The sequence below is a fragment of the Orbilia oligospora genome (genome assembly GCF_000225545.1).
Source record: "Orbilia oligospora ATCC 24927 unplaced genomic scaffold scaffold00043, whole genome shotgun sequence".
NCBI classification, from domain to species: Eukaryota; Fungi; Ascomycota; class Orbiliomycetes; order Orbiliales; family Orbiliaceae; genus Orbilia; species Orbilia oligospora.
In genome coordinates this window covers 2,221,583-2,244,319 of record NW_011645600.1, presented here as the reverse complement: position 1 = coordinate 2,244,319, position 22,737 = coordinate 2,221,583, and the positions used below count along the sequence as shown (strand labels likewise).

At 45.0% G+C, this 22,737-nt stretch overlaps 8 protein-coding genes across 8 annotated transcripts; 5 read left to right on the top strand and 3 right to left on the bottom strand.

Moving 5' to 3' along the window:
- Positions 1-327: 327 nt before the first annotated feature.
- Positions 328-1,527, top strand: AOL_s00043g666 (uncharacterized protein; the record flags this gene model as incomplete). The annotated part of the gene is made up of 5 exons (XM_011121152.1): positions 328-466; positions 577-699; positions 756-1,272; positions 1,345-1,444; positions 1,513-1,527. 5 exons carry the CDS (start codon positions 328-330, stop codon positions 1,525-1,527), a joined length of 894 nt encoding a protein of 297 aa, XP_011119454.1.
- Positions 1,528-2,465: 938 nt separating this feature from the next.
- On the top strand, positions 2,466-4,151 carry AOL_s00043g665 (uncharacterized protein; the record flags this gene model as incomplete). The annotated part of the gene is made up of 1 exon (XM_011121151.1): positions 2,466-4,151. One exon carries the CDS (start codon positions 2,466-2,468, stop codon positions 4,149-4,151), a length of 1,686 nt encoding a protein of 561 aa, XP_011119453.1.
- A 468-nt stretch (positions 4,152-4,619) lies between these two features.
- AOL_s00043g664 (uncharacterized protein) lies at positions 4,620-6,173 on the bottom strand (the record flags this gene model as incomplete). The annotated part of the gene is made up of 2 exons (XM_011121150.1): positions 4,620-5,950; positions 6,074-6,173. 2 exons carry the CDS (start codon positions 6,171-6,173, stop codon positions 4,620-4,622), a joined length of 1,431 nt encoding a protein of 476 aa, XP_011119452.1.
- Positions 6,174-7,741: 1,568 nt separating this feature from the next.
- Positions 7,742-8,155, top strand: AOL_s00043g663 (uncharacterized protein; the record flags this gene model as incomplete). The annotated part of the gene is made up of 2 exons (XM_011121149.1): positions 7,742-7,967; positions 8,070-8,155. The coding sequence occupies 2 exons, from the start codon at positions 7,742-7,744 to the stop codon at positions 8,153-8,155; spliced, it is 312 nt and encodes a 103-aa protein (XP_011119451.1).
- Positions 8,156-8,474: 319 nt separating this feature from the next.
- On the bottom strand, positions 8,475-9,791 carry AOL_s00043g662 (uncharacterized protein; the record flags this gene model as incomplete). The annotated part of the gene is made up of 3 exons (XM_011121148.1): positions 8,475-8,617; positions 8,676-9,614; positions 9,698-9,791. The coding sequence occupies 3 exons, from the start codon at positions 9,789-9,791 to the stop codon at positions 8,475-8,477; spliced, it is 1,176 nt and encodes a 391-aa protein (XP_011119450.1).
- A 1,016-nt stretch (positions 9,792-10,807) lies between these two features.
- On the top strand, positions 10,808-12,983 carry AOL_s00043g661 (uncharacterized protein; the record flags this gene model as incomplete). The annotated part of the gene is made up of 2 exons (XM_011121147.1): positions 10,808-11,097; positions 11,171-12,983. 2 exons carry the CDS (start codon positions 10,808-10,810, stop codon positions 12,981-12,983), a joined length of 2,103 nt encoding a protein of 700 aa, XP_011119449.1.
- Positions 12,984-16,030: 3,047 nt separating this feature from the next.
- Positions 16,031-17,993, top strand: AOL_s00043g660 (uncharacterized protein; the record flags this gene model as incomplete). The annotated part of the gene is made up of 3 exons (XM_011121146.1): positions 16,031-16,297; positions 16,381-16,448; positions 16,511-17,993. The coding sequence occupies 3 exons, from the start codon at positions 16,031-16,033 to the stop codon at positions 17,991-17,993; spliced, it is 1,818 nt and encodes a 605-aa protein (XP_011119448.1).
- Positions 17,994-20,725: 2,732 nt separating this feature from the next.
- On the bottom strand, positions 20,726-22,008 carry AOL_s00043g659 (uncharacterized protein; the record flags this gene model as incomplete). The annotated part of the gene is made up of 3 exons (XM_011121145.1): positions 20,726-20,814; positions 20,875-21,492; positions 21,567-22,008. 3 exons carry the CDS (start codon positions 22,006-22,008, stop codon positions 20,726-20,728), a joined length of 1,149 nt encoding a protein of 382 aa, XP_011119447.1.
- Between the last annotated feature and the right edge of the window lie 729 nt (positions 22,009-22,737).

Here is a 22,737-nt window from a genome sequence, read left to right as displayed (position 1 = left end):
CGTATTTCGTTATGATAAAGATTTTAAAATGCATCTATGAAGGATTACCAAGCAGTTTTTGAGTCTTGGAAAATATGAATATTAATCAGACCCACAGCGTGCCAGCGCTTAAGTGTTGTGTTTTGTCAACATGCATGCATCTGTACGTATACGAGCGAACGGGCGGTGGGATAGCTATTCTATCTATGTGGATTTCGAGATCAGTATATAAGTGGGCTTCAACCCACTAGTAAGGCCAGATTTGACGCTCATCAACTCTCAGGTTATATTATTGCGTATTCTCTGGCTTGAGTTTATAATTTCTCTGCATATATATCAAGCTTCACGATGGCCGAGTGGTTTCAACCTGGTCAACAAGACGGCATTTTCCACCATAACAACACCGAACCGCCCGCCCAGGATAGAGGTCTGTTTTCGCTATTATCACTAAAGGGCCGCACTGCGGTTGTTACAGGGGCAGCGAAAGGTATGTAGAGATGGTATTGTGGCTCCCAGGACGTTTGTTGATGAATCCATGAATGTCAACTTCAACCGAAGTGCGGACTTTGAATCTAACTCTCGCGCATACATATATAGGAATTGGGTATGCCGTCGTAGAGGCATTCGCAGAGGCCGGTGCTAATGTAGCATTATGGTATAACTCAAACGAAGAGGCTGTAGATAAAGCAGCAAAGGTCTCAGAGGCCTATGGTGTCATATGTAAGTACAGAAATAATTCTTATTACTGTAGTCTTCTGCCCTAACACCGGAAGAAGGCAAGGCATATAAAGTAGATGTTACAGACGAAACTGCCCTCAAGGCTACGCTAGACCTAAGTGTCAAGGATCTCAATGGCCGACTTGATATATTTGTTGCCAATGTGGGAGTTCCATGGCTTCACGGACGAACCATCGACAGTCCCTCGGAACAATTTTTGAATATTCTGAATGTTAACTTTGTCAGCGCATATTACTCGGCTAAGGCCGCAGGAAAATACTTTGAACGTCAAAAGAATGAGGGCACTGATCTAAATGGTGCAAAGCTGGAAAACTATATTACAGGGTCATTTATTGTGACATCAAGCACTGCAGGAAAACGGCAGCTTGTTCCACAGGCTTATGCGCCATACAATGCTACTAAAGCAGCCTTAACTCATTTCGCCAAAGGACTGGCTATTGAGTACATTCAATTTGCGCGCGTTAATATCGTCAGCCCAGGGTACATTGCCACAGAAGCACTAGGAGCTGCACCGGACCCTATGAGGGCAGCCTGGAAGGGACGAACGCCGATGGGGTTAGTACCAAATAAATACAATGCAAATTGGACATGACTACGATCGGGGATATGCTGACAACTATTCTGAAGACGAGAGGGCAGTATGAACGAAATAAAGGGGGCATATGTCTATCTTGCCAGTGATGCGTCGAGCTTCGCAACAGGGACTGAAGTAGTTCTAGATGGGGGAGTAAGTAGATCTTTTATAGGGGCATTGATTTCTCCCTTGGGATTTTGCTAATCATATATTTTCTATAGTACACGAGTGTATAGCTCATAGAATGGTTTAGATGTCTTGGAGAGTGCATATAGTTGTATAGACTCTTGTATCTTAGACAGACCCGGCCGAGCCTGTATAAGTTCTGATAACTTGAGCGGTGGAATAGTTTTATAGAATATGCACTCTTTGATCAAATACTGTGTATGTGAATATGAGATCGATTAAATCTAGGATTTGGGGACTTGTCTCGATGTCTTAAATCACCGCCTTAGCTTAATCAAGGCCACGATATTACTTTGATTCACACATAAATTAAGTGATAGTCTAGACTAGTATGTTATGAACTCGGAGATCTATTCGGTTGAGGTAGTTTTCGTGTTTTTTTCTTGGGGTTTTATTATTTAAATTTATAAGCTTTGAATTGTTAAAGGATATTCATCGAGAAGCTGAGGCAGGCCTCCAATCGGCCGAAACTACAAGTATCCAACAAAGAAATCATGCGAATGCTTGCATGGAGGGTCGGAATATATATCGACTTGTACTTGGCCTGATGCACGTTTTGTAAGCTTATCTATTTTCAGTCTCAGAACCCCTAGATAACCTCACTCCCTTGATTTGGAAAACCTACTTGTCGAGTACTGTACGTGTCTGCTGGGCGACTAGAACTCCACAGAACCTAAACTATAGAACATAACTTAATTCAAATACCGCGAACCCGGGCATAACGACTCAGCATCGATGTATCAAAATCCCCATAGGCCCACCGTATGCCTGCATCCATTGTACATTAGTGCCTTTTCGAATTGAGCGCGAATTCTCGCCGGCAAGACTAATGTTAAAAACTGGCGCTAGCTACCCAAGGCTGGACTCACGTGGAATCCATTTGTCGTATTTCTCAATTTAACGGTACTATTCCATGTTTTACTGCCATTGATAAAATTTGATATTCAAGAGCCGATTCAAAAATCTACAGCAATTTGGAACCAAGAAGATGGCCTCCCCTCTCATCAGAGCGAGGGCATTCCCTCGCTTAGCGCTACTTAGAATCTACATACTCATATCATTCCTTCTATTCTCTCCGTCGTCTGCCTACTGGCTTAAGCTCAAATGGACGGGCATGGAGGTAAGCGAAGGTACAACTATCGATGGGTCCAAACCTGATGATGATGATTACCCAAACTGCCAAAGGATAAACAAGCCTCTATCCTCCCCATCTGACAGTCAGATTGACGCGGTAAGTGTCCTCAACGGCTATGACAACAATATACTGTATGCTATGGGACTTTGGCTCGATCTCGATTGCGAGGGTGATCCAGATGTTTTTATACGTTGGGTTTCGGACGACCAAAACGGTGTTCCGTCATGGCAGGTAGTTGACCTGACTCGAATTGGAGGGATGTCGACCGCAGTTGCAAAGTACAACTCTTTGATGCTGGTCCCCCTCGAGGAGCTTGATGGTTCATATGCGGATTTCAGTGCCCCTGCGGGTGTGGGCGATGGCGGTTATGTTATACTTGATGGAGAAACTAATCAAATACTTCGAACTGCGCCATTTAGTTCGGGTGGGGAGGGTCCCATTGTTCAATATGGTACCATTGGCTCCAGGACATCAATATATGACCCTGCTCGCGATCTTCTAAAGCTAAACCCCGTTGATAGCCTCAGGGGGGATAAGCCTACTAAAGTCGAGACTGAGCATATTGAAGTTAAAATAGAGCCTCCATTAGAGGCTCTAGATGGTGAATCGGCTGAGACTTCTAAATCAGGTCAATTAAGACTTCAGATCAAAGATAAAAGCATGCCAGTTCTTAGAGCTACGGGGAATATCTACGATAAAGGATCCACCTCTAAATTGAGTAAACAAATCACGCAGGACATGCTACAAGGACGCCCAAATACTGAGTTTATCGGGGCCTACGAGGAACCACTTCCCAAGGACGTGGCTGATGATTTCCGGAAAAGCCTTGGAGAGGCCAGTGCTAGAAAAGGTTTAAAACTGGAACATGGCCAGGACACGGCGCCTACGCTCAGGTCCCTAGCTCAAGAAGAGGCGCTTCGAAGAGCCGGAGTCAACCCAGACAATGTCAATTCTGGACCAAAAACGATAAATGACCTTCTACTGGGGCCGTCGTTCTGGCCCGAACTCTACAAATCAGGGGGTAAAGACCCATACGGAGCTATGGGTATAATACCAGAAAACCTTCAGGCAGATTATTGGAACGCACTACAAAGCAATGCTGATAAGGGGGGCCCGGCCGACGTACTGCCGGTACACCAACTGAGCGCCTTAATCGAAAACCGTATGTTCGGGGAGTCAAGGGACAGGCCGGAAAATATACGACCCGGCAGGTTCGAAAACCGGCTTCAAAGGTCGTTCACAGATCGTACCGACCGCCCCGTAATTGATCGATCAGAATTGGAGGAACCGAAGGCGTGGGCAGATGATCCGACGCAGCACCCAACCTATAAGTCTCCGAGTACAAAGATTGAAGTTGAACCTGAAGGGCAAGTGAAGGTAGAGGATACTACAGTGCAATTACAGCAGGCCCAGGCGCCAGTTCCCCAAGCCAACATTAATAATGCACCGTTGAGACCACCAGCAGTGGAAGATCCGGATCCTTTCCTCAATGTTCCGACAAATGAAAACTACTTTAAGTTTAGGCTTCGTCGGCACTGAGGGAGAAAAGAAGAAAAGAAAGGAGAAATAAAAATGTTTATCGTCCTATCCAGAGCCTAATGTAAATGGCCTCTAGACTTTATTCTGGCGTGCTAAACGTAACTTGACTCGCGAGGGGATAAATCTGCTTCGGACAACATATTAGAAGGAACATAAATAGCAGATGAATATAAGCTATGGATATCTCCAACCCGAGATTATGGTGTCTGTGAAAATATATCTAAATTTACATATCTTAGTTACACGACCATGTATACGTAGCCGGCCTTCTACATGTAGTCCACAATCATTACAATACTAGTAGACTTACGTAGCTTACGATTGGTGTTCTATGTATACGAGAGCGATGGATCCATGGATTCAGGATTGTTTGCTAATATTAATCATTAAATAACTATTTAATCAGACATTACTATATATATGCTCAAACTATTACTCGTGGACGATCTAAATGATCGTTAATCCAGATCAGTGTAGGCTACCTTTCTCTGCAGATCCAATGCTCGCACCACTGGAAGGAGGAGCCGTCCTCCTCTTTCTTGAGAACAAGTAGAACACAAGACCGGCAAGGGCGACAACTGCCAAGGTGACCATGGCGCCAATAACACCAGCAACAGCATTCGACATGCCACTTCCACCTGAGTTGCTGCTATTGACTCCAATGGAACCAGATGAAAGGGTTGGATCATAGGCAGCGCAAAAAGACTCTGTGCTCTTGCACATTCCACACCATTTCTCAACGGTGGTAATAGCACGCTCAGAGAGTTGGGCCGTAAATTCGGTCCAAGAAAGAGTTACTTCTTGCTGACCAAAGAGTGGGAAGGGAGTCAATGGAGAGCCAGCATCGGATCCATTGCGGAAGAGGAAGCGGACTTTGAGGTCGTCGACACTGGATGGGAACTCAGTAACATCCTTGTCGGTGAGGATCTCGAAGGCCATAGTTGAAGCATAATCTGGTAGTCCGAAGAAGTTTGGAGAGGCGGACGTAAGTTCAGTAAGTCCGAAGAAAGCAAGGAATGTATCATAACTTCCTGCAAGGAGAGAGAACTTGAGCTTTCCCTTCCCAGTTACAGTTTGGTTCAACTGATTCAGGATGGCACCCGCTAGGGTCTGGGCGTGGATCGAACGAGCTGGCTGGGAGGCATTGAAGTTCAACCCGAACTCGGCGCTGTCAGCTAGTGTCCTGAGCTGGAAGAGCTCTTCAGCGGTAACATTCTCCGTAGCTGAAGAGTTATGGATTTGCGCGACATTGATGAGATCAAAAATGTCATAGGCTCTAGCATAGCTGAGCTTAGACTGGCTGTAGTCGTAAACGTCCGAGAGTTGTTCCCAAAATCCCTCGTAAAAGGACTTCGTGGAAGCTTCTCTTTCCATAAATTCCGCACTCATTTCAAAATCTTCGGAGGCTTCAGTGACGGCGGGACATCCATCATCTCCCTTGATCCAGATAGTGTTTGGAGATTCACCATCAGCCGTGTGAAGAACAACATACTGGTATCCTTCTAATGGATTGGTGTACTTTGTTCCATTGGTTAGAGTGTTGGTGGCGATTTGAGGGTCAAGCTGCTCGAGCGGTGGATAAAGACCCTGGAGAAATGCAGTAGCTGTGTTTGCCAGGACCTTTTGGTCAGGCGCGGTGGCCCAGATCTGTGCAGGAACATATTTATCCTCAGAGATTCCGAGAATCTGCTTCGAGGAATTTGAATCGAGGTAGATCTGTCGATAGAGACCTCCAGTTTGGAAGTTCTGTTGGAAACCGAGGTTGGTCAGTCCGTAGCCAGAATAGTGCTTCGAGTTGCCTAATTATCATAGGTGTTATATTAGCTTATAAGATCGATATAAATGCATAAAGGTTCTGATAACATGATATATTTTCTGAACCACAAATACCAATGTCTGGACAAGAAAAACAGGTTACTTACGGTCTCCATGACGGGTGAACACCGTCAAGCCGAGAATTGTCTCCCCCAAAACGGGAAGAACCGAAGCGGTCAAAAAGACGAGAGATGTTTTAATGGCCATTTTCAAAATACTGCTTGATGGATTGGTTGCAGGACACCAAACCCGGGCATCGGGTTGGAGGGGTATAGGCGAACATATATATTCACTCCACGGTTCAAAAAAACTACAAGCAAAGTTTTACCCACGGACCTTCTTGATTCTAGAATTATTCTTGTTACAATTCGCATTACAAAAAATCTCAAATGGCAGGCAAGTTTCGTCTTGTGGTTGCAGGGCCTAGGGCGGACGAACCCGCTAGCTATCGACCGCCTCCGCTGCCTGTTGTGCCGTTGCCCATCTGGGCCTATGCCAAGCTGGTGATACGCTGGGATCTTCTTTTGGAAGGAGCCTGTCGGTGAAAATTACCGGCCCTCCCCACATTAGCGTGTGATTACTGTTAGCCGACTGTCAGACTTTTTGCATTTTTATGACCAAAAGATTCTGAATTCTGGTCGGGCTTGATGAAACAGTTGGAATTCATGGAGCCAAAACCGATCATTTGCATGACAGCTGCAGCTTTGACGGCTGCCTTCAAGAAGTGTTGCTTGTTGGAAAATGCTTGAGGCCAAGAGGCGCCCCACGTTCTGACATCAGGTATCAGATATCGGCCGACCCGCTTAAAGCTTGATTATCGCAAGTCTTTTCCGGGGAGACGTACACAGTACTGTGACAATAATATATGTTGGGATCTTTCTTTCTTTCTTTCTTTCTTTCTTTCACTGAGCAGATGATAAGGAAGATCTGAAGATAAGATGTTATCTTGACTTGTTCCCAGGCCGGGCCCGCGGGTCCTCGCGAAGTATGCTACAACGTTATAATATTTGCATTATCGATTATCTGACTCGAGTGGATACGTACCTCATGCACATGGATTCGAGTTTGGAGGTTGCAATTGTCGGTGTGTGCAATAAAGGGCTTGTCCTTGACAATGTATAAACCTAGGCTCGAGCGCTCCGAAGCCGGCAACAGAACAATGTATCTTTTGTGAAGATCCAAGTGGACCGATGATGGGCGGTTATTCGAGACTCTTGGGATGGGGCAATTAACGTTGTCTTATTAATTATTTCAAATTCTGAATTACCAACCTTGAGCTCATAGTATTGAGTAATGTTGGTCTGCAGGATCCCGCGACTTGCGCTCTATATTACAAGATTCAAATGGGGTAATTGAAATTCATGAATTGATGAAGGATCGATACATACACTGTCTAGCCTTTGGTTTAGGATGGCTGATGATAGTTTTGAGTGCGCAAATTAAATGTGTAACTCAGGCTAGTGTTACGAGTGTATGCTCGAGTCGAGTGCTCAAGTAATCGGTATTCCAAATGTCACTCTTCTGTGCTACCTACAAACCCTCAGTGTTCAATGGACTGTGTAACCCAAGCCTGGGCGGTGTAAGTGCAGTCCTCGAATTGCTTGCGGAGGACTATGCACCAGCCACCGCCACATTATACATACCAGCCTCAAACAACACAAACCGCTCTCCCAATCAAATCTAGCCGAATTGAAAGCCTCCAACTCAACCTCCGACGTCAACATTCAACCCGCAGTCACCAATCCCTCCTCCAAACCCCCTCCCAGTCCACCGCAATGTCGACCCCAGAATCCGCTGCCTTCCTGGCTAAGAAGCCTACCGTTAAGCCTACCTTCGAAGGGGTCGACTATGACGATAACAAGGCCCTCAGAGACGCGCAGGACGCCATTATCCGCGAGCAGTGGGTCAAGCTCATGATGTCTAGACTGGTCCAGGAGGAGCTGTCGAAGTGCTATAGAAAGAATGGAAACAATCACCTTGAGAAGTGTGGTCTCTTAAGAGGTATGGGTTGGAATTCTAAGGCTTATGGGATCCAATTGCCGCCAACATGTGAAAAACGGAGCTTTGAGTTCTGATTGCTGACGGTTGTATGGTTGCATATAGAGCGATACCTCGAATTAATGCCCTATACGAAGATCAGAGGCTTCAAATTTGAACAGACAGTACTGCCGCCGAAAAAGCCTGAATAAATATGGAAGGATTTGGAGGCATATAGTGGCGGGGACCTGTTGCAGATACATACCCATATCTGCAATATAACATAGTACTTCCCGCTACAAGTGTGTACTATGTATTATAGCAACAATGCTAGCGATATCAATAGTACGAATAATCCCATGGAGGTTTCATCTATCTAATTGAGGTCCGGGGATTTGTGTATATGGAGGGCCTCTTTCTTGCCTTTTAAGTAGGCAAGTGCATTGTATATTACCTTCGGCGTTATCTTTAGACTAGCGAATATTAAACAACATACGTACAAATTTAAAGTATCTAGGTCTGATTGGGGACTCAAGCAAGGTCTTGATCTACTCTTCTTGAGTACCGAGCCATCCTGGGCATTTCTGGCGACTGCGCCCCGCCCCTCGCCTTCCCATTTTCAACCAGCTTCTCTAAAACGCCCTCCAACTTCTCGATAGCATCATCGCATATTTCTATCAAGATACTTGTTAATGAGTGGGTAATAAAAACTATGAAGGAGTAGTTACTTACGGTGATGAACTACAATTCTCTCATAGTCCCATTTTAATCCAGCCTTTTTTGCTTCGGTAGGAATATCACTTTCATCAACACCGGCAGATGCAGGATCTAGCCAAACCATATTCGTGTGACAGGGGAACTTTAACTTCCCGCCCAACTTTGCCCACGAACTTTCTAGTCTCTTTGCCAGCTCGTGGGTTCTTGTCAGCCTCCCTCCAAGGAACACCTCCTCTACTGCTGTTCTCGCTGGAGCCGTGGCGATTCCGATCTGTCGAGTCGCGCCACCCACCATCTTCCTGAAATGCCTCACTCTTCCAATAAAATCTTTCTCTCCAATGACAATACTTCCCATTGGCGCCCCGAGTCCCTTCGAGAAACAGAGGCTCACAGAGTCAAAGTAACTGATTATCTCTTTGAGATCTCCTCCACCAGCTGCGACGACATTCCAAAGTCTTGCACCATCAAGATGCAATTTAATCCCTTTCTCCTTTGCAAAGGCAGAGATCTTTTTTATCTCTTCCAATGGCATGATAATCCCATTAATCGTGTTCTCTAGGCAAATGAGTCTTGTGGGTGCATAGTGTATATCATCACTATCAATAACATTATCTTGAACCTCTTCAAGCGTTAAATGCTCCCCATTAGCTGGTTTCACAGGGATCATTTGCGCTTGTGATAAAATAGCTGCACCGCCAGCCTCGTAGTTAAAAATATGGCATCTAGAGTCCATAACGATCGAATGAGGCGGTTGGGTTAAGTGAGATCTGATGGAAACTTGGTTGCCCATCGTGCCCGACATGACGAAGCAGGCAGCTGGTTTCCCAGTCAATGACATAATGAAGGATTCTAAATTATTTGTTGTAGTATCTTCGGAGAAGACATCGTCACCGTGGACAGATATGTTGAGGATTGACTGAAGCATAGATGGGGTCGGAGTGGTCACAGTATCGCCTATGCATGAATATACATCTTAGTACTCAATACAATAGGACAATATCGTTTTGTACTATAATATAGTACCAAAAGAAACTTACTCCGGAAGTCATATGCTGCCGGGGACTGAATCTTCCCCTGCGCGATATCCTCAAACTTCACATCTTTCTGCGTTTCACTAGAATTACTCGCCATTCTGATGTTCTGTTGAAATCCAAGGGAAACACCCCGCGTTGTCCGTGTTAGGTTTTGAAGCCTATAGAAAGAGCTTGCAGCTTTTGGCTCGAACGTTCGAAGAGAGTAAGCCCGTGGTAATATTGTCTGTAGATAGGATGTGTGAGTTCAATGCGGTAATCTTCCTAGAGGTCCTACTTGGCTGATTAATAACAATACCTTGAGCATTATGATTCACAAAGGTGCCGATATAAAGGATGTTGCGCGACCTCGGTCTATCCGGACGGACATCGGACATCCATTGCATATGCACTATAACGTTTTCTGGTTCGCTTCCCGACGGCTCTCATTAGCAGACCCAATCTAGGAAGGTCCGCAAGATAACATGCTCTTCTTCATCAGTATCGCATTAGTCCGAAGAACAGTGTTTGTCCCTCAAACTGTGAACTACCAATATTTCAGCGTCCTTTCGATGCATAGAATTCATTACACAACTTACGTGTATACAGACGAGTTGACTTTCGATTTATACGCCAGAGAAATGAGTTTATTGAGGATTATGTACGAGGCAAAGTTGGATCGTAGTTATGGTTATTGACCATTATGTCGTCTAGATTCTACGTAAAATGAAGTAGATTTGAGCAAAATTGATACAGATGACAGTTTGACAGTGTAGTATGCGCTTTGATTCTGGATAATTCCTACAGAGATATGAACTAATAGAACCTATTATAACTTTAACAACATCCCCCTATGATTTTGTCAGGTTATTTCCATTGCAATGCAAAACAATTGCAATGACCTAAGCTAAGGGCTTTTAAAGGTGGCAGAGGCCGTGTGGCTAGTAAAACATCGAAATTTCGCGTTGCCGTTGTCCGCAATGACCTCAGGTCAGGGTGGCGCCATGTGGCTTATCGATAAAGAACATTTTCCCGGCCATCCCCAGAAAACCTGCGACAGCATTGAAAATTTTCTTTCCTTCAATCCTGCAGACGGAAAACAAAAGAATTCCGTTACCACACCGAACCCACCAAAAAATGCCGTCTACACGCAGCCGTTCGTCTGCCAAACGGGTGGCAGATGAGGCTCCAGAAACCAATGGACGTTCTTCAGCAAAACGGTCGAAATCGGCGCAAAATGGGAGCTCCAACGGGTCTAAGGCTAACGGCGCCGAGTCCAAGGCTTCAAAGAAGGTTGATAAGAAAGGGAAGAAAACAGCCATGATTCAAGGACAAGATGACGCTATGATCAAGAAGTCGTTCCGTAAGGACCTCTTCTCTGATGCCAATGTTGTTTCCTTGAGAGATTTCCACGAGAGTTCTGGGCCGTAAGTCGAATTGCTCTTGCAATTGAACTATAGAATTAAAGTCGCATGAATGATGCTGACATATATACAACAGATATCAACATTGTGTCATCAATAACTTGATTTCAAAGCCTCTGCTACGCTCCGTGCGAGCCGAAATCATGGAAAATATTCACTTCACGCCCAAGCACACCGACATTTACACTATCTACCAATCAGGCGACTTGGTCAACATCTCTGGTCTCACTGAAGCTGAGCGCAAGCTTCTTCCATCGCTCTCACAGCTTCGCGACGCACTCTACTCCCCGGTTTTTAGAGATTACATCGAACAAATCACCAATTGTGGAAAACTGAGTGGTTCAAAAGTCGACATGGCGATCAATGTTTACACCAAAGGATGCCACCTACTTTGTCATGACGATGTCATCGGCACTCGTTGTGTCAGCTATATCCTATATCTTACAGACCCAGACGATGCCTGGCAGCCGGAGTGGGGTGGTGGATTGAGACTTTACCCAACAAACCCCGTGAAAGATGATGAAGGCAAGGAAAGCTTGATTCCAACCCCGGATTGGAGCTTGGAGATCTCACCAGCGTCCAATCAGCTCGCTTTCTTCGTTGTGCAGCCTGGAAAGAGTTTCCATGATGTCGAAGAAGTTTTCGTAGATGGCAAGGCAAGAATGGCGGTTAGCGGCTGGTTCCATATCCCGGTTAAGGGTGAGGATGGGTATGTTGAAGGTCGGGAGCAAGAATTGGCAGAGAAGAGTAGTATGAAGTTGTTGGAGAAGAACTTGGAGGTACATGATTCTCCAAAGGCTTCGAGGTCGGATTATCCTAAGGGGGACAAAGACCAAACTCTATCCAAAGAGGATTTAAAGTTCTTGAGGAAATACATCAACCCGACTTACCTTGAGGACAAGTCGTTGAGCAGCGTTGCTGAAAGGTTTTCGGAGACAAAAAATGTTCAACTTCTAAAGATTTTGGATACCGCTTTCTCGGAAAAATTAAAGGCTTATATTGAGGGCTTAGATGCGACGGAGTTGAAGTACGACGGCGCGGCTATCCCAGAAGATACGCCATCATGGAAAGTCTCCGGCCCACCTTACAAGCAAAGATTCTTGTATACCCAGCCCGACCATGAGAAGTTCAGTACAACAGCTGATGAATATTTCTCCCCTCTCGAGGAGCTATCGCACGTTCTCCTTCCATCGGTAGCCTTTAAAAAGCTTTTGGCAAAGATTACTGGAAAAGTAGCCGTCAATCGGGATATAATCGCCCGGAGATTCAGGCCGGGGTTGGATTATACGCTTGGGTTAGGCCAAGATGATGAGACTCCCAGGCTCGAGGTCGTATTGGGCCTTACACCGACTACAGGTGGATGGGATGTTCCTCTGGAGTCTGAGGATGCAATGGAAGAACAAGGCGATGAGGAAGAAGAGGAAGGCGATGATGAAGAGGATGAGGGCGAGGGTGGGAAGAATGGTGATGAGGAAGAAATTATAATTGTTGCTGACGAGGACGATGAGGAAGAGGACGATGATGACGAGAACGAAGATGAGGAAGATGATGAAGAAATGGGGGATGCTGAAGAACAAATCCTCGATAATTGGGGTGGCTACGAGGTCTACATGTCTACCGGTGATGGTAAAACAAAACACCCACGTATTGATGATCCGAAGAACAAGGGCACCTCTACATCTCACGAACTGGATGATTCGTATGATCCAGCCATTGTTAGCACGGCTGCTTCGAGCGGTGAAGATGGACTGATGTTGCACCTTCCAGCTAGCTGGAATTCGATGAATGTCATCTATCGGGATACTGGAATTATGAGGTTTACAAAATACGTTAGTCGAGCGGCGACTGGAAGCAGGTGGGATGTTGGTGGTGTCTACCAGGTTGAATAGATGTCCCTTTTCCCCAAACACTGACGTTATTTAACTAGTAGGAGGTTATCTTGGGAAATCCTGATAGAGGTACTAAAATTTCCAGCGATTGTTTCTTTACATTACCAAAAGCAGTCTTTCAATTGTATAATAGTTTGAAAATCATGACTTCGAGGCAATCAAAATACAACAAAGCAAGCGTGTTGATGAGCGTCCACGCGCAGCCCGACACGTCCTACAAAGAGGAGAAGTAGTATGAAGTCACGTCGAAACTGATAGCAGGTAGCAATCCTTGGGGTTTACTTTAAAGCTTGCACCCATCTACGTAAGGGGCGGTCTAGTAAAATATACACAGGCGTCCTCAAACGCTGTGTAATTGTGATATTAACACCTATTTCCCTGTAGATACGCCTCCATGCCTAGTCTATATCAGCATGCCGAAGTGTTTTAATGCAAGACTAGTCTAGAAGGTCGCCGAACTGGACAAATAGACATCGATGGATACATACATGTCAGCAATACCCGGGCACAAATTGTGCGGGCGGCAGCCTCGGCTTCCTACGGGGACAATTTAAATCGATTACACGTACACTAAAATTCTGTAGCCAAAACTATGACGTTTGTACAATCGCACAGTCCACAAGTTCTCGGAACCTATTAGTTTATCGCTATCGGATGAGCGGCGCTTCTAGTACCAAGAAGGGGCGCTCCAAGAGCCGCTGTATATGCAAATGGTATTAATATCCTACGTTTTAATGGCCCACTCCTCAGAATCGTAGAAGATCCATAATTATTTCCAGATTAACCAGTAAGTATAATGTCAAATTTGTAAAAAAAAAAAAAAAAAAACAAATGGTAACGAATGCTAGCTTTTCACCTAAGTATTCCGCAAGGTTAGATGCATGGAATGAGTTATGTATACCCGTAAACGATTTATAATTGTGAGTAACATTGTCAAAAGTCGTTTTTGAAGGGACTGGCAATATTTGTACCTCGTTGTGCAAATCCAGCCTAGCCTGGGCGGTTCGACGTTCTAGTACGACTAATTCGACATGTCGATAACATTGATGTTACGAAGAGTAATATTGAATTCACTGGATAGCCGTACCCTTATAATAATTAGGAATAAAAAGCAGAAATTTTTAAGCAGAGAATAAGTAACATAACTTCAGACCACATCATTGCGTGATTTGAATGTCGATTAAATTTAATTATCAGTCATAGGAATATATTAACGTCATCGCACGGATAGATATGTATATATATGCATATCCATCATGCAAATCAAGAATGAGACATATCGATTATGGGTATCGATATCACGAGCTCGCGGTCCGCTATGCATATCGGGTCCACATCTAGCTAGCTTACAGCGCAGCTAGATCTTGGAGTTATTTTTTAAAGATCCCATAAAAAGGCCTCAAGGGTCGCTATCCCTGTAAATCGACATCCCCAAACGTAAAGTGCAGGCAGAACCTGGCTTGTACCCCACACCCATCTTTTCATCAAGATTGGGGTCACCCAGATAAATGCCTATCTACTAGAAACCAAACTTTTGTATATCCTGACCCGCCGTCGGGGTTTTAATTTCGTGTAAAGTTAGGAGATTTTTTTTTTCTTCCTTTCGTTAATGTATGGAAGTACACCTCGGCCTACGTACAAATGTAACAGCGCTGTCAGCTCGGAGATGTCATAATCTCCGAGAAAACAAGGAAGCCGATGACGTCCCGCGGCATGCCGAAAGGGAGGGATTTTCTGACTTTGTGCCGAAATGTCAGATCGGGAAGGGCGAAACCACCATCCCATTTTTTCCCTTTCCTCTAGTTGGTCAAAAAAAAGTAGTACTTTGTCAAAGTGCGGCTGCAGGAAAGAAATGGAATGCAAACCGGAGAACGCGGCTAGGAACATGTACTTAGTACTGACTGGCACACATGTGTAAGTGTACATACTTACTTTCTCAGAAGGTACGAAAATAATCATAACATTTGGGAGATACCGTATGTCCCGTTATACGTATACCACCATCGAAGCTGGAAAGACCATGAATAGGACTGCAGTGAACAGGCATATGGCATGCTCACGAGACCAGCCAAGCATCGATAGCTTGCCCTGTGAATGATGCAAATAGATAGAGGTAGAACTAGGTCATGGTGGGTGGGTGCTCTGACCATCACACCATGCCATGGCCATGAAAGAAAAGAAAAATGTGAAAGGCGGAGAAGACGAAGATGGGGGAGCATCGGTACCCTTACCCCTCGCATGAAGGGACAAAGTACCACCAGCACTACTCCCACCACCTAATCTTGCATAGTGCTTGACATGTATCGTCTCTATTTGTATGTTCGGAATAGACCTCTAGGTTCCCCTCATCCGAGTCGACACAGATGACGGGGAACATGCTGCTAGATCAGGCGACAGGCCAACGGAATCTTGTTTCTGGCTTAGCCCTGGTATGTACCGTCACGGCAGTCTTTTATCAGTTCTTGGTCGCGTAAACGAGGCTGTTCCCGCAGTGGGACAAGTTGCTTTCATGTATGTACTGTCACTTCTAGCATGCTAGGACATGTAAGTACTAGGTCGAAGGTGGTTCCGAGTTTTTTTCATTTAAATTTTTTTTTTTTTTTTTTTCTTTCTCCTATCACATCAGACAAATTAAGCTGCGGTACTTGCGACACCACCACAAACCACAAACCACCATTATCAAAATCTCTCCCTCTCCCTATTTCCCTCCAACCTCTTCAAAACCTCTAAACATCACCCTCTCAATTGCTATCAAATAGGAACCGTAGTATTTGCCGCTGTAGGCTGAAGCCGACTCGCATCCGTCGCCGATTACCTAGAATTACCCTCAAATTCCATCGGCTGCCTTCCTTCCCGATAACCGAACCAACATCACCCGAACAAACAATAGCCATCCCGAATCCCGTGAAGAATTCTCGGCCTGTCCACCAGAACCCTTCACCGGATGACCGACATTACATCATCCTAAACGTCCCCTCTCTCCCCCTCCTCCCTCCCCCTCCTCCTTCCTCTCTCCTCCCTTACCATCCAGCCATTTCCGACCGACAATGGCGTTCAACTTTAACTGGCATCCGTTAACAGCGGATCCCGAGTTTTACTCTCGGGCTCGGGATCTTCTTACAGCTGCTCTAAACAAGTCGCCAAAACCACCGATTATTGTTGCCGATATTCTCGTGACAGAGCTGAATTTGGGGACCACACCACCGGATCTGGAGATATTGGAGATTGGCGATCTGGCCGACGATAGATTTCGTGGGATATTCAAGATGGAGTACTCTGGTGATGCGTTTTTAACACTGCAGACGAAAGTTCAGGTTGGTCATTTGCCTCTGGGATCTTACGATAAACACATGGGGAAATAATATGGTAGGATACTTATTCAAAATCTGGCGTGTAGGCAAATCCTCTAAATACTTATTTGTCGACGGCACCTTCGTTTACTAGTCCACAGCCTCTTGCAGCATCGTAAGTTCTCCATTTTCAAATAATAATAATATAAAGTATCACCGTCTAATAAGTTTATTTAGAGCACCCCTCACAATACCTCTCCAGATCACACTATCAGACTTCCGGTTGTCCGGTTTTGTCATTTTAGTCTTCTCAAAAGCGAAAGGCGTAACACTGGTTTTCAGAAACGACCCTCTGGAGTCTTTGGTCGTCAGCAGCACATTCGACTCGATACCTTTCATTAAGGACTACCTCCAAAAGGAAATAGAGAAACAGCTACGGAACCTTTTCCAGGAAGAACTACCGGCTATCATTCATAGATTATCTTTAAGATGGTGGGGACAAGATTATGATTCAGCTTCGAACAATACCCTCCGATCACCTATGACCCAGAATCCGACACTCAATAGCGGTCCGTCGTTATCAGCAAAGTCTTCCCTCGAAAATCTAGGCGAACAGGCAGAAAATGGAGGATCCCCACAGCAGCAGACGTTTTCCTTTAACAGCGACTTGGAATCCGACACCTTATCGTCAAAAGGTTTACTAAGGCTAGCAACCCTAACAGATTCGCAAAGAACCTTGAGTTTATTTACGCCTTCAATTCGAGAGGCGATATACAGAGCTTGGGCCACAACGAGTGAAAGAAGCGACCCTACATCTACACCCTCATCGGCGAGTGGCACGCATTCTAGCACAGCATATTCAATGGATGGAAATGGTGCCAGACCTGGCTTAGTGGCTATGGCTTCTTCCCTTTCGATATCTAGCTCATCTGGTGGGCTGGGCCCCAACGGTCGACCTGTCACTAGATCGAGTGCACTAGGCAAGAAAAAGAAGACTAGAGTCGTTAACTTGCGGCGGAAGAAAGATATGTCGACATCCGATGGGGACACGAGTTCAATCGCCGGCTCTAGCGTTCCAGAGTCCATCACATCATCTATGGAAGTCGGATATGAAGAGAAAGAGCATGTCGAGGCGAACGAGGCGATCAACTCCATCCCGGAGATCAAGATTCCACCTCCATCACTAGCAATAAATGATAGACGGGGGGATTATGTGGACGTATCCCCGCTACGATCACCCACTGGACGAGACAGTTTCTTGGCAAATCGGACAGCTCATCATGCAGGCTCAGACACCAAGATACCCCCGACACCCTCCACGCCATCCCCACCGCCACAACAAACCTCGCAACAACACATTTTATATCCTTCGGAGAAAGGCATGCCGTTCCATTCGTCAGAATATTCTAGGGAAAACTCTACGCCAGCTTCCCTCTTTTCGGGCCAGTACTCGCCACAATACCAGCCGCAGCAGCTTTCGCCAGGCCATCACAGTTCTGCTTCTTCAGTTTCGATGGAGAATCCATTCTTGGAATCTAGAGGTCGAACTGGTTCGTCCAGTTCCATTGCTGAAAAGGCATGGATGATGAAGATGGCTGGTGAGATGGCGCGACGGTGGGGTGAGGAACGGCTCAGGAGAGAGAAGGCGGAGGAACTCCTAGATGACCGACGACGACGGGGCGGAAGCTCGCCTCCCCCAGCTTACCACCAAAGCCAATAGATTACTTCACCGGATTGTCATTCTTATGCTGAGATTGATGTATTTTGGAGTTAGGGGTCATGAGGTTGAAAGCGAAGCGAAAGATTGTTGTGCTGCTGGGCTATTTTTGGGGTACATAACTGTACAAGTATACACTACAGGACTCGGTTTTGATACGAGATTCTCTGGTACATATATCAACTTCACTTCGGTACGACAGGATGGGGTCTTCGCTGGTTTTCGGGGCAATTGGGTGAAACACTTGGTTCTGAGAATCCGATGTTTCCTCAGACTCACCTCCCGAATGCAATAGCGAAGACCATGATAAATCATCCTGTTGAAATTTTGCATTACCTACAAGATTTTTTCTTTTGTTATTCGTCTGGGGAAACACCGAAGACTGCCACCACGCCGTTTTTTTTCTTCCATCGGCTCACGCTCTCTTCTCTTTATTCTGTTTTGCTTTTCGTTCTGTCCAATCATTCATTCCAGGAAACCCCTAGAATTCGAAGTTGGCTCTTTTTCTTTTGTTTTTTGTCACCAAAAAAATCCTTTTCTCGGGGAAGAGGAACTCGTTCGTTTTTCGGAAGGTAGCAGATTTTTATGGCGTTTATTGGAGTACGACTTGAAAATTGTTTGGATTACAAAAAGAAAGAACGAGATGTAGAAAAGAAGGGAGCTTATTCTTTTGGAAAGAGAGAAACAACATTTTTATCAAGAAGAACACTGGGTCCGTATCCTGATTTATGAAGTGGTTCAGGAAAAACCGCAATCCCGTATCTTGCACAAAATAAGTATAACCTCTCTACCCCACAAAACACGCCTTAATTCGTATACCAACTGTATTCCACTTAATACTCCTTCCCAAAATCCTCTGTAATACGACGGCCATAAAGATCTAAGAACTGTATCGTCACACTCTCCACACATATGTTTCTCAGCAATGCATTCCCTTAATTGCGATTGTAGACCTTCCTTTCCCATTCCCAACTCTTCTCACATCCCCACCTTCCCGGTTTGCTCGCCAGAAAGGAAAAAAATTAAAAAAATTAAAAACCAGAGACTTGTCAATTCGGGCCCACAGTGCAGTCTTACAAGGCGAAAAGGCTGCAGCTCGCAGCTCATCTACCTATGTGTGGTTTTTACCCCGCTTGTGAGCCCCGGCCCCCGCATATATGCTGGAGCTCGCAAAAAAAGTGGGGTTAATTAACTGCAGAATTACACAACATGAGATTGGTCTGGACTTGCAATGGGGGTCTGAAACGGGTCTAGGCCTAGCTAGGTGCCTGGAACTTTTGTTTCTCTTATCTCTTCTCTTTCGCTGCCTTATTGTTATTGTTTTTCCCTTTAGGGCCCTTACTTCATAGGCTTCCCTCTTCCCTTACTTCGGTTTCCTTTTTCCCTTTTTTCTTTTTTTTCTGTTTCGATTTGGTAATATCTCTCTTCAATATACGGGGCGTTCAAACAAAAGTATCTGGTGATATTTTGAGTCCTGGTTAGAAGGGCTGGCTATCTGACTGTTTCTTTCCTTGTGTTTTTTTTTTTTTTAAGTATACTCTCTGGATTTAGCGTGGTGTATTTGTTATACCGGTGTTTTCCCCTTGCTGCAGTGTCAACGTCATTTTATCTTCGGTCTTTTACTTTCAGCTCCTTTTTTTTATGTTTCTTTTGTATAATTCTTAGATCTACACTGAAAAAAAAAATAAAAATCTCTACTCTTGACGGTTGGGCTTCAGGGCCTAGCTATCTGCTTTTTCTTCTCAAAACTGTCGATCTATTTCGATCAATTGAATGTCCCTTGACATCGATGTGAGGTTTGGCGTAGCTATAAACTCGACAAATTGACAATTAAATCAAACCAAGGCCTAAGCTAACTAGTTGTGTTATACGATTGGTTCATCTTTACTGAATATTCTCGAGTGATAAAATACTATATAAGAAACGATTTTGCTTTGTATCAGCTAGCACTTGCAAGAAACACAGGCGGATATTCAAAATACAAACGCAGGCTGTCCCGTCTCGTCGCCGTACTCTGCATCAACTCAAGAGCGCCTGGATACCAGGCTAGCCATACTAGACTCCTCGGCTTGTGTGTACGTGCAGATAGCATAGAAGAAGAAGAAAATGAAAACTCCAAGATTTTGATAAGTATTTGTTTTCGGAACATCAAAGGGCAAAAAAAGCGTAAAAGCGATCAGAGTCAAACGATAGCGACCAGGTACATACAGGTTATATAGAATATAAATATCGACTAGCAGAACTCTTTGTAAGGGGTATCATGCGTGTTCGAACAAATGGAAAAAAAAGAAAGAAAAAGAGGAAGAAGAGGCGATTATAGAGACCTCAAGAAGAAGGTCGCGAATTACATGGAGGTTATTAACATCAGAACTATGCGCAAACAACAAAGGGAACGAAGTAAATAGAGTGCTAAATATCAACGCTAAGAGTGCGGATCAAAAGCTTAATTCAGATCAGGCCGGATATTTAGCAGTATTAAGAGTATTTGGCGGGGTATTTTGGCGGGGTTAATAAAGTGGGGCTAGCTGCCCTCTTTTGGTGGAATATACGTTGGAGATTTTAAGGTAACGTCTTGTGTAGAATGCCGATTCTGTGTTTGGGAAACTTTATCGCAAAAGCTCGAGCTAGCTTCGATGATTGAGGGTGCTAGTATCGTTGCAAGATGGCGAGTTGTATCAACTATTGCTATCCATAGTTAAGCGCTTTAAGCTCGTAGGTTCGCCTTTGTATATATTTTAATATGATTCGTTTTGTTCTCGTTTGAAGAATTCATCTCGTTCCGCTAGAAACTTGTCGTAGAGATCCTTTTTCTGGAGAAGGTCCGCTACACATACAATTAGCCTATCTGCATGGATTGTGACTCTTTTTGATAAGGTACACTTACAAGCATCATCGTCTTTCGGTTCTTCTTCTTGCACAATGATAACATCTGAAGTAGTCGATACAAGTTCTTTGCAGACTTTCTCGTCTTTCTCCCTCCCATCGGCCGCTCGCAGCTTCTGGTCGATGTATACACCCAAGGTAATCATTATCCGGTATTTTCCCACTACTGGGATCTGGATACCTGGGAATGTTACGAAAGTTTTCCATTTGCGCACAGGGCCGCCAGGTGGTGGTGTTTGAGTAACGGGGGTCCGAGTATCTTCCTCCTGTTCCTCATGAAACCACGACATGGGAGTCTCGGTTGCCTGGTTTTTGTTCTGATACTCCGGTTCCGTGCACAGTGTGTGGTCTTCATGGAGTACCCTCGCCATAGCCCAGTAGTACCTTTCGGGATCGTTATCGTACGGTACTTCCTGTCCGGTCTTCTTGTCTACGATGTGTAAGCGGACAATTATTGGTGGTGGGCCGACGGCGGTGTTAACTTCGACTATCCGAGGTGGTGCAATGTAAAACTCGGCTGAGAAGTTATAAATGTCTTCAGGCGATACGAATGGCATTTTTACCCAAAGTACACCGTCGGAATCGCGGACTTCGCTTTCTTCGCCTTCTATGTCTTCGCCTGTTCATTTTACGATGTACCAATTAGAATATTGTATCAATGTATTATGAAATTGGGGAGGAGGAGTAAAGTACCCTCGAAGGTTATGGCTGGTAACAAGGAAGGTATCTGGTCCCTTCGTGCTGAGGTCGATTTCCTTCTACGTCGTTTTGGAGGGCTAATTACTTTTTCCTCTAATACCGGCCTCCGTTTTGGTATCTTCCAATCCCGTGGTTGCGTCGGCACAGTTTTCGATCTTGGTCTTTGGAATTTATTCGGTAAAGATGAGGATGTATGGTTCTGTTCTTGTTCCGATTGCTCTGGTATAGCTGTTACTTGTAATCTTGCTGACCGGCGTAACGGTTTGTGAATGCTGTTCGGATCCATCTTTATAGTCCCAGTTCCCTGACTGCGAGACAACGAAGGGGCATCTACTAGATCCCAGCATCGCTTCTTATGCGAATGCTCTGGTACGATCGACTGAGACACTGACTGAGACACCTCCCGCCCGGAGTTTACCTTCTTGCGGGGTGGCATATTTTCCGCGCGCCCTATTTAGTCAGATATGGTGATGATTAGCATGATGGTCCCAAGAAGATTCATCGGTCCAGCTCGTCAAGGTTCTCTGGGAGTCCCGCTCATCCGGGTTGAATAGGCATGTTCGCATTCCGAGAAATACGGAACCAAGGAACAGAGAGGCAAAAAGTCTAAAGTGCCGTTTAGGGCGGAAAATGGGCGCATGCATACCACGGAATGAAGAAAAATCAGGAACAAAAAGACAATATCCCCGAACTAAAGATGGGTGTGGTGGAGTGTATGGAAGGTGGGTTCGACGTTCTATGGAACCGGCTCTAGAGAATTTTTATCCTTTCAGGTAAAGATTTCCCGGGGTGCCGGTTGCTGGAAATATTATAATTGAAGAAATGAAATATTAGTTATTCTACGAATTCCAACTTCGTCTCCTGACTCGTGGATTGGAAGCCTGGACCCAAAGCTCTGGGCGTTCTTTTACTGAGGCGAGCGTAAAATGGTGTTGCGAGGCGTTGGATTCTGAAAAGACGTAATAAGAAGAGCGACTGGAGCGCAGGGATGGGCAAAAGAGAAAGAGATAGCCTCGGATTAAAGAAAAAAAAGTAATCCAGTGAATCTGACAAAGCTGGGAAGAGGGTGTCTGGAATTCTTCTAATATGATCTGTCAGCTCTGTCATCGTTGCGTTTAAGTGCGATTTCCAAACTCAACCAAGTTGGGAAATTTGAAACATTGAA